Below are 9,596 nucleotides of genomic sequence, written 5' to 3'. Positions count from 1 at the left end.
GCCATTTTACACCAATTTTCTCTGTAGGAAAACATGGAATGAAAGCAATAAAAGCTGTGTGTGCTGCGCACAGCTTCAGCACTGCCTGCATGAACAGGGCGTGCATAAATCCCTGCTCAGGAAGGATTCAGTAGGAAAGCACTGCCTAGAGTATAACCAAGCCAAAACGTTCTACAAGCTTGGAAAAGACCTTGTCATCAAATTACTTCATTTTCTTTTACTCTCTGAGTGTTCACGCTTAAAAACGTCAAGTTTAAAAGGGCAAATATTTTCCTGCAATCAGCAGGGGACAGGACAAGGTGCTTTGAGGCATCAAAGCCAATGTGGGAATGCTCAAGCTGCAGATTTTAGAGCTGGTGAATTTACAGATCTGTCCTTCCTGGGATAAGCCTGGGCATCTTCACCTCGTTCAGAGTCCTGCTCCCAGCTTTGCTCCCCGAGGCCTCCTGGCCCTGCAGCAGGGTGATGATGTTCTCCCGCTGGTGCCTCACGGCCAGCTGCAGGGCCGTGCACCCCGTGATGTCCTCCACGTCCAGCAGGGCCCCCGCCTTCAGCAGCGTCTTGACGATGGCCATGTTGCCCTTGAGCACGGCCAGGTGCAGCGGGGTCCGGCCCACCTTGTTCCTGGCGTTGACGTCGGCGCGGCACTCCAGGAGGTTGATGACGCTGAGGAAGGAGCCCCTGAGCACAGCGAAGTGCAGGGGGGCCCAGCGGGACCTCTCGGCCGTGTTGGGGTCGGCCCCACAGCGCAGCAGCTCGCTGACCACGGGCTCGTCCCCGTAGCGCGTGGCCAGGTGCAGCGGCGTCCAGTCCATGCCGCCCTTGGCGTCCAGCCGGGCGCGGCTGCCCTTCAGCAGCCGGATGATCTCGATGTGCCCCTTGAAGGAGGCCAGGTGCAGGGGGGTCCAGCCTTTGTCCATCCTCAGCTCCACGTTGGCCCCGTACTTGATGAGTTTCTCGCAGATCAGGTACTTGCCCCTGGCCACGGCCAGGTGCAGGGCGCTGTAGTGGTTCTGGTCCAGGCTGTTGACGGAGATGCCGTTCTTCAGCAGGTACTGCACCACCCTGAACTTGCCCCTCTCCACGGCCACGTGCAGCGGCGTCCTGAGGTTCTTCTGCTTCCTCTCCAGGTCGGCCCCTTGGCTGGCCAGCAGCTTAACCAGGCCCACGTGCCCGAAGCCCGCGGCCACGTGCAGGGCGGTCTTGCCGTCCACCTCCTGCGCGTTGGGGTCGGCCTGGCGGGACAGCAGCACCCGCGCCACGTTCTCGAAGTTGTTCTGGGCCGCCAGGTGCAGCGGGGTCCACCCGTCGCGCTCCTGGGCGTCGGCGCGGGCCCGGTGGTCCAGCAGCAGCCGCGCCGTGCGGTCGTCGCCGTGCTGGGCCGCGAAGTGCAGCGGGCCCCAGCCGTCCTCGTCGGCCGCGTCCACGTCGGCGCCGTGCTCGATGAGGAGGGCGCAGATGTCGGGGAGCCGGCGCTGCACGGCCAGCAGCAGCGGGGTGCAGCCGCCGCCCGCCGTGACATTGGCGCCGGCCCCGCGGCCCAGCAGCGAGCGCACCTTGGCCGCGTGGCCCTGCAGCACCTGCAGGTGCAGCGGGGTCAGGCCGTTCTCCTGCACCCTGCCCAGCTCCTCGGGGCACAGCTCCTCTGGGGTGCCAGCATCCCCGTGTGGAGGTGGGACAGGAACCTCCTGGGCGTCCTTTCCTAAGGGCAGGGACGCAAAATGGGAGAAAGAGAGTGAAAAACTCCCAAGAAGGGAGGGAGAGCCAGTGACTTCATAGGACAACATGAAATGAAGTCATTTGAGAGATAAGGAATGTAAAATAAGGCCAGACATGCCCTGGGACATTTGGCCTCTCTCTCACCGTACCTATTTCCTGAATAGTTCATTTTTCTTAACTTAAACTTTTCCTTAACTTAAAATTTTCCTTACTTTAAAATGTCCCCCACAAGGAAAACCTTATGAGCCACATCCCTCTACAACAAAACAAACAACTTTTATGTCTTCCCCTTCTTTCATTTTCAATTCTAAAGCCAGTCCCCTACTTACCCCCACTCCTGGTGTCTCGGGGGAAGGTGAACTCCTCTTTGTCACCCTTGTTTGCAGAAAGGAGGAAAGGAAAATGATAAAACAGAGTGTTTATTTGCATTCTGTAATGTTTGCACAAAGCCCTTTGCTGCTGCTCTGAAGTTTTGTGTTATCATTTGAGAGTTTTTCATCCAATCCTGTTTTTGCACCCTAAACTCAGCTAAGCCAATCATGACACATCAGGAATGGGGGAGCCTGAAGATGATCTCTGGATATCCATGAGCTTTTCCTCCTTGCGCTCATTTGCTCCCAAACACATCCATATTCTGCTTTCTGACTACATGGCAGCATCCAAAAATTATTTCCTTTGTTGTTTAGGGACCCCCAAGCCCGTACTTCTTCAGGCCTCTGGTTTCTTGCACAGCTTGGCAAAACCCTCTAAACACCAATAATTCCCAACTCCTATCTCTCCCTGTTTTCTAGGCATAATTACTCCAGTAGCTGGGATTACATCGTGTCTCTCCAGAAGCCTGATTTTTTTCTTAGCCAGAGAAACACGAGGATTTAAAACTATTTAAAAAAAAATCTGTAAGAATTGTTCAAACTAGAACACCCTCAGATTTGTGCCATGAACAGAACCCTGTGATTCTGTGTTTGCTTGAGTTTCTTTTAGTGACTGAGGGCACCATGATAAACCCAATTCACCTGGGCAGGTCCAAAAAAGGGTTTTCCTCTTGGACTATTTATCATTTAGTGCATTTGTTAGTGAATTTGTTAATTAATTTGCAGGCATCTCATCCCCATAAATGAGTAACAGTCACAGCCTGTGCAGACAGCCTGTGAAGGTGCTGAGGAGCACCTTAGGGAAGGGAAAGAGCCTCAGGGTCTGGTCAGAACAAGGAGCAGGCTCAGAGGAGTTTCCTGAGAGGCACAGGGGGGTTTGCTCACCTGCTGGCTCCTGGAGATGGCCGGTTTGTGGGACATCTTCCTGACCAGGCGCTCGTTCTCCGGGTCCTGCACCAGGCTCTGGATCAGAGCCAGCAGCACGTCGGTCTCCACAGGGATATCTGCCAGGGCAGAGCAGCTCAGCTCAGCCGTGCCCCAGCTCCAGAGCCACGTGGGAAGGGAGGGAGAAGGGATGAGGGGATGTGCGACAGCAAAAGGGCACCCAGCTGTTAAACCTCGGAGGTGGAACTGGGAAAACGGGACACAAACCCTGTTTGTCAACCCATGGATGACCCTTGGCTGGTCCATGTCAGAACCCAGGAAATTCCTGTGGCTGCCCTGGAGGACTTGAGACCCTGGCAGGGGCCTCAGAGACCTTGGCATGGAGTCAGAGATACCTGTGCCTTTGATTTTACCCATGGAAATGATTACCAATTTTGTGTAAGGAGTTACAAGCCATAGGATTTGAAGAGAATGATAATGAATTTATCACCAGTTGAAAATGTAGAATTTTGGGGTTTTTAAAATGGGGGTTCAGGAGGCAAGATGGAGGAATCTGGGCGTGTCCTGTCTTTCTCCTTCTTAGCCTTCATCTTCTGCTGTGATGGTGACACTTTTAGATTGGTTTAGAGTAGAGACAGACTGTCTAACACAAGTGATAGGTATTGGAAAGTAATTGTAAATAAAGCACAGGTAGTCTTTAGTATAAAAAGATAACACTGCCCTGAGGGCGGTCAGTGTTCCACAACCTGACCTGCTGGACAGATCCCAGCAGGCTGGAGAAAGAATGATAGAGATAACAGAAAATAAACAACCTTGACAACAAGAGCCAAGGAATTCTGCCTTCTTTGGTTTGGGGGCTGGGAAAAAGAGACTTTCTAACACCTCGGGGTCATCTCAACACTGGAAACCCCATCAGATCCACGCCCCAGTCCCACCTGCAAAGCTGGGCCTTTGCTTGGGGTCCTGGTCCCAGCACCTCTTCATCAGGTCCACCATCTGGTGGCACTCCCCGGGCCAGTCGTCCCTGACGAGCTCCAGCCCCGGCCTCTTCCCCGCCGCCACCTTCACGATGATGGCCATCATGTTGGCCCCTGGAAAAATCCAGCACCTCTGGGTGTTCTGCCTGGGAAAAGGGCTGGGACAGACATTCCACGGGTGCAGGGTTTGTGCTTACCTGTGTAAGGCTTTTTCTGCATGAGCACCTCCCAGATGACGATGCCGAAGCTGCGGGAGAGGAGAGACTGTGAGCACTTGGACATGAGATGCTCTTATTGCTTCTGCCTTCTGGGGAAATGGGGAGGTCAGGAAGGAGGTTCTTCAGGAGGGGAGGATTTCAGCTCCCAGAGCAGAAGGATTTCATCCCCCAGGCCAAAAGGATCAGGCCTTGTGGTTCTGCCTCACCCATCTCCCTTAGGAGTGTGGTCATCACCTTCCAAAGGGTCTGAGCAGGCACTGGGAGCCTTTCCTGGCAAAGTCAGGCTCTCAGTGCCTTTCTTCCACTTTATTCACATTGAGGTCTTGAGCTCTTGGCTCCTGCAAGTTCCTCTGGCCCTGCAAATCCTCCTTTCCCTCTTGCCTTGGGTTACTCTGTGCTGCAAAGGCTGAGGAATTTCCAGACATGGACTTGGGGCTCATGTGAATGTGCTGCAAAGCTCCTCGCCCAAGAGGACAAAAGCCAAGCTGAAATCTCTGCTCTGCCTGTTCCTGACCAAAATGAAGCTGAACACTGGGGCAGATAAGCCAATATTGGAATTGTTTTAAAATCAGTCTCAGCAGGGACTGTGCTGAAAGAGCAGCGCTGGCTCTTTGGGCTCTGATCTCACTCGGTTTTGGGAACAGGGTGTGATGGCACCTGGGGCAGAGGGTGCATTGGGATGATGATTATCCACAGAAAACCTCCTCCCTCTCAGTCTCACCACTGAGGCTGGGGCACCCTGCTGTGTTCCCCACATTCTACAAGGCAGAAAAGCAGAATTGAAGCAAACTGAGGCAGTGTCCAGCCCCCCTTGCTGGGTGTCACAGCCCGGGGACACCCCTGGGTGCCCTGGGCCAGCCCTCACCTGTACACATCGTACTTGATCCCCGGGGGCTTGCTGTTCTGCAGGAACATTTCGGGGGGGATGTAGCTCAGGGTGCCCCTCAGAGCTGAGCTCTCGATGTACTGCATCCTGCTGGACTGCTCCATCCACTTGGACAGCCCGAAGTCGGAGATCTGCAAGCAGGAACAGGGAAAATGCCCCAAAATGCTCAAACTGTCCCTCCTGCTGTCACCCAGACATCTCCCCATCTTTGGGATCAGGGCAGGAGGAGCTGAGAGCAGCTGGAACTTGACAAAACCCTGACAAGCTGCAGCCACTGCGTGCAGCTGGAGCCTTAAATCCCCAGAGCTGGCCCAGAGTGGCTGTGTGATGCTGAGAACACCACCAGTGTCATTTGCTCAGCAGCTGCTTGTTAACCACCCCACAGGTCACTCTTTCACGGGGTGTTCCTGCAGAACCTGATTTACTGGGGTTCTGGAGCTGTCTGGCAGAAATAACCCGGCTCTGGTGTGAGCAGTGGCTGTACCTTGACGTGCATGTTCCCATCCAGGAGGACATTCCCTGGCTTCAGATCCAGGTGCAGCAGGGGAGGGCTCATGCTGTGCAGGAAATTCATGGCCAAGCCCATCTCATGGATCACCCTGAATTTCAGCTGCCAGGACATCCTGTGGGTGGGGAGGATTCTCTCCAAGGAGCCCCTGGCCATGTATTCCATCACTATCCCCAGGGGGCTGTTGCACACCCCGTAGATGGTGACAATGTGCTGGAATTTGATTTTCTCCATCTTGCTGGCCTCCTCCATTAGACAGTTCATGCTGGTCCTGGAAAAAAAAAATTTAAAAAAATTTTAAAAAATTTTAAAAAATACAGTGGGAGCAAGAAATTTTATCAGTTGATTCACAAGCTCAGTAACTCTGTAGTAACTCAGTGACACCCAGCCTTTCTGAGCACTGCCTACCCCAAAAATATTCACCCCAAATTCCCCCTTGAGTGGATGGTAATGCTGCCACACAGGGATCTTTTGTAGATTAAAATCTACATGGATGGTGTTGTGACTTCTGAAAATGAGCTGAGGGTTATTTGGGCAAAATCAGCCAGCACGAAGAAAAGATGAAAAGCTTGCACTTGTTTCAGTCCTTAGCAGTAAGGACAGAGAGCCTGTGCTTGTGACACTGCTGAAATGGCTTTGAAGTGCCCCAGGGCAGGGTTAGATGGGGAGGAATCCTCTCCTGTGAGAGCGGAGAGGGGCTGGCACGGAATTCCCAGAGGCTGCCCCATCCCTGGAAGTGTCCAAGGCCAGGCTGGAGCAGCCTGGGACAGTGGAAGATGCCCCTGGCCATGGCAGGGAGGATTCAGATGAGCTTTAAGGCTGCTCCCAGCCCAAAGCACTCTGTGGTGCCATGAAATTCCCCGTGTTCCCTGGCAGCAGGATGCCAGGAGCAGGCAGGAGGATTGAGATGAGCTCTAGGGCTGCTCCCAGCCCAAAGCACTCTGTGGTGCCATGAAATTCCCCGTGTTCCCTGGCAGCAGGATGCCAGGAGCAGGCAGGAGGATTCAGATGAGCTTTAAGGTTCCTCCCAGCCCAAAGCACTCCATGGCACCATGAAATTCCCCGTGTTCCCTGGCAGCAGGATGCCAGGAGCAGGCAGGAGGATTCAGATGAGCTTTAAGGCTGCTCCCAAAGCACTCCATGGCACCATGAAATTCCCCGTGTTCCCTGGCAGCAGGATGCCAGGAGCAGGCAGGAGGACTGAGATGAGCTTTAAGGCTGCTCCCAAAGCACTCTGTGGTGCCATGAAATTCCTGGTGTTCCCAGGCAGCAGGATGCCAGGAGCAGGCACAGCTCCGTGCCACACCCTGGCCACTCCTGCAGCTCCTCCTGTGCCTGCAGCTCTGTCCCTGGGCACGGTGACTCTGCTCCCAGGGAACCCTGGCACTGCTGCTGGCTGCCAGCTCTGGCAGACCTGTTCCTCCAAACTCTCCCAAGGCTCACCCCTCCCGACCTGCTGAACGAGTTTGGGGGAGCAGCCAGGCAGCAAAGGGCCAGGAGTGCCTTCAAAAAGCACACCCTGGGAATGGAGCTGAGCTGCCAGCAATTGGGCCAGGCATCGAAAATGGTTCAGCCAAGCAAAATCTCCTCACAGTGAGACCTACCCGTGGGTTGAGGAATCTCAGGTATTTTACTACAATTGATAAGACACAGAATTAAAACTGATTGTTTTACTCTTTCCGCCACCCCCCCCAAACAAGAACAAAATGCAAATGTGGAATCTGCAGAGCAAACTGAGGACAGGCAGTGCTCAGTCTGAACTCAGTTGTTGTCTGCAACAAGAAATCACAAGAGTGAGATTTTTTATCCAGGCAGGATCCTTCCAAATTGAAGGGAATAAAATTTTAAATTAAACAAGTCCATCAACTCTGCTGTTTGTCCATCAACTCTGCTGTTTTTCCATCAGCCCTGCCTGTACTGGATGTGTTATCAGCAGTGGTTGTCATTGCCTGGCCCTGCTCCATCTCCAGACTCAAGGTGGGCACCAGAAGAGTCTCTGCTGGGAGAGCAAGAGGCAGAGAGGAGCTGCAGGTGCCCCACAAAGAAAGAGATGTCTGGAGGCTACAGGAGCAGGGCAGCAAAACCAGCTCTAAATCCTCTGCCCCTCATCTTTAACTGGTGATTAATTCAGTTTGATGGATACACCTCAGCCCCAGCGTCCAGGGGCAGCTGTAAATAACCCACCAGGCTGCTTTAATCTGTGTTTAAGGTGCTGAGCTCAGCCCCAGGCTTCAGCCCTGCTCTATTCCTGCGTTCCTTGTGCATCCACAGGGGACAGGGAAAGGCAGAACTCCTATTCCCCACTCCCTCTGGGTACCCAAGGAGCAGAAGCTCCTTCTGCCAAGTTTATCTCCCAATCCCTCCAGCTGGGATGGCCAGAGCAGAGCAGAGCTGATCAGAGGTTACCTGTCCATGCTGGAGTCCTGCAGCAGGTACAGGGAGAATTTCAGTGCACAGACCACCTCCTGTGCTTCACCTGCTACCCGTGGCCAATTCCCCACTCCCTCTGGGTACCCAGCCCTTCCCAAGGAGCAGAAGCTCCTTCTGCAGAGTTTCATCCCCCAATCCCTCCAGCTGGGATGGCCAGAGCAGAGCAGAGCAGAGCAGAGCTGATCAGGGGTTACCTGTCCATGCTGGAGTCGTGCAGCAGGTACGGGGAGCACTTCACGGCATAGACCGTCCTCCACCTCCTGTGCTTCACCTGGTACACGTGGCCAAAGCCCCCGCTGGCCACTCGCAGCCACTCATCCTCGAAATCCTCCTTGCTGAACACGGTCAGGCTGCCCAGCCCGCCCCGCTCCGTGCCCATGGCACAACTGGCTCTGCTGCCTGCTGGGGAGGCACAGGAGCTCCTCTGCCCTGCCCTGCCCTGCCCTGCCCTGCCCTGCCCTGCCCTGCCCTGCCCGGGGAGGTGGGGATTCACCCCAGGGCAGCCCTGTGCCAAGAGGTGGATCCTCAGTGGGGCTGCTCACACGTTCTGCTTTTCACTCAGGCTCAGCTCCAGGCTGGCAGCGTGGCTCTGCTCGCTCATATCCAGCACTGGGTGGGCAAATCCTCCAAGAATTCCGGGTGCCAAGGACAAGCCTGCAGTGATTGCTCTGTGCTGAGGGTGGGATTCCTCATCTGGGACATCAGCACAGCCTGGGGAAAATGAGGTGGGACTGGGGCAGGGTGAGGCTTGGAGGGAACAGAGAATTCTACCAGGTAGCATTGTACCTGAGAGACGTGGAGAACAATCCAGAGAGAACAGAGGGGAAAAAAACCCCCCAGAAATAGCTGGATGGAGAGGTGGAAAAGACTCCAAAAGGATGAAAAACTGAGTTAAAAAAACCCTAGAACCAGCAAGAGGAGAGGTGGGAAACATTCCAGAAAGAACAGAGGGAAAAAAAACCCCAGAAGCAGCTAGATGAAGACATGGAAGACACTCTAGAAAGATGAAAAACTGAGTTAAAAAACTCCCCAGAAGTAGCTGGATGCAGAGGTAGAAAAAACCACTGTAGAAAGATAAAGAACAGGAAAATCCCCAAACAACCAGAACTGGCACATGAGTGCATGAGGCTGGGAAAAAACCTCAGCAGAAATACCAGAAATGTGGCAAACCAGAGCAGTTCCCTCGGGGATAAAATAAAACCAAATCTGCCTGGAAGTGGGTGTTGGGAGGAGCACAGACTGGTCAGAGCAGCTTAACCTCACCGTGTGAGCCCAGGAGCAGCACACACACCTTCAGCTGAAAAGGGGTTAAAAACTCTCTGTGCATTTGTGTCTTTAATGCCTCAGCTCTCTCTGGAGGTAGCTCAGTGTCAAATAAAAGGTGCTGCTGATTCCCTCAGAGCTACTGCAGTACAAATAATAATTAGCACTGCTGCAGGGTAATTGTCTCACTGCCAGCAAGCCTTGACCTGGGGTTTTTAGTTCTGTGGTAGAATCTTGAGGAAATTCTTGGAGGAAGGCTGGCCCAGGTGGAAATGTGAGTGAGTGGTGTTACACTGAGGGGTTCTGGCAGTCCCTTCTTTGAAGAAAGGAGGGGGGAAA

General features: G+C 53.8%; 1 protein-coding gene across 1 annotated transcript; it reads right to left on the bottom strand.

Moving 5' to 3' along the window:
* Positions 1–362: 362 nt before the first annotated feature.
* ANKK1 (ankyrin repeat and kinase domain containing 1) lies at positions 363–8,373 on the bottom strand. The gene is made up of 8 exons (XM_058819166.1): positions 8,189–8,373; positions 5,541–5,835; positions 5,036–5,187; positions 4,150–4,199; positions 3,911–4,066; positions 2,976–3,094; positions 2,049–2,094; positions 363–1,702 (listed from the first exon to the last, which is right to left on the bottom strand). The coding sequence occupies exons 1-8, from the start codon at positions 8,371–8,373 to the stop codon at positions 363–365; spliced, it is 2,343 nt and encodes a 780-aa protein (XP_058675149.1).
* Positions 8,374–9,596: the final 1,223 nt, after the last annotated feature.

This window comes from Ammospiza caudacuta, chromosome 23 (assembly GCF_027887145.1).
Source record: "Ammospiza caudacuta isolate bAmmCau1 chromosome 23, bAmmCau1.pri, whole genome shotgun sequence".
Lineage (NCBI taxonomy): Eukaryota > Metazoa > Chordata > Aves > Passeriformes > Passerellidae > Ammospiza > Ammospiza caudacuta.
The sequence above is the reverse complement of the archived record's forward strand: the minus strand, read 5'-3'. Positions and strand labels throughout refer to the sequence as shown.

Coding starts and splice junctions, on each gene's coding strand:
- ANKK1 (XM_058819166.1), bottom strand. CDS start 8,373: ATGGGCACGGAGCGGGGCGGGCTGGGCAGCCTGACCGTGTTCAGCAAG. Junction 5,188..5,540: donor ATGGGAACATGCACGTCAAG/GTACAGCCACTG, acceptor TCCTGCTTGCAG/ATCTCCGACTTCGGGCTGTC. Junction 2,095..2,975: donor CCATCTCCAGGAGCCAGCAG/GTGAGCAAACCC, acceptor TCTGCAAACAAG/GGTGACAAAGAGGAGTTCAC.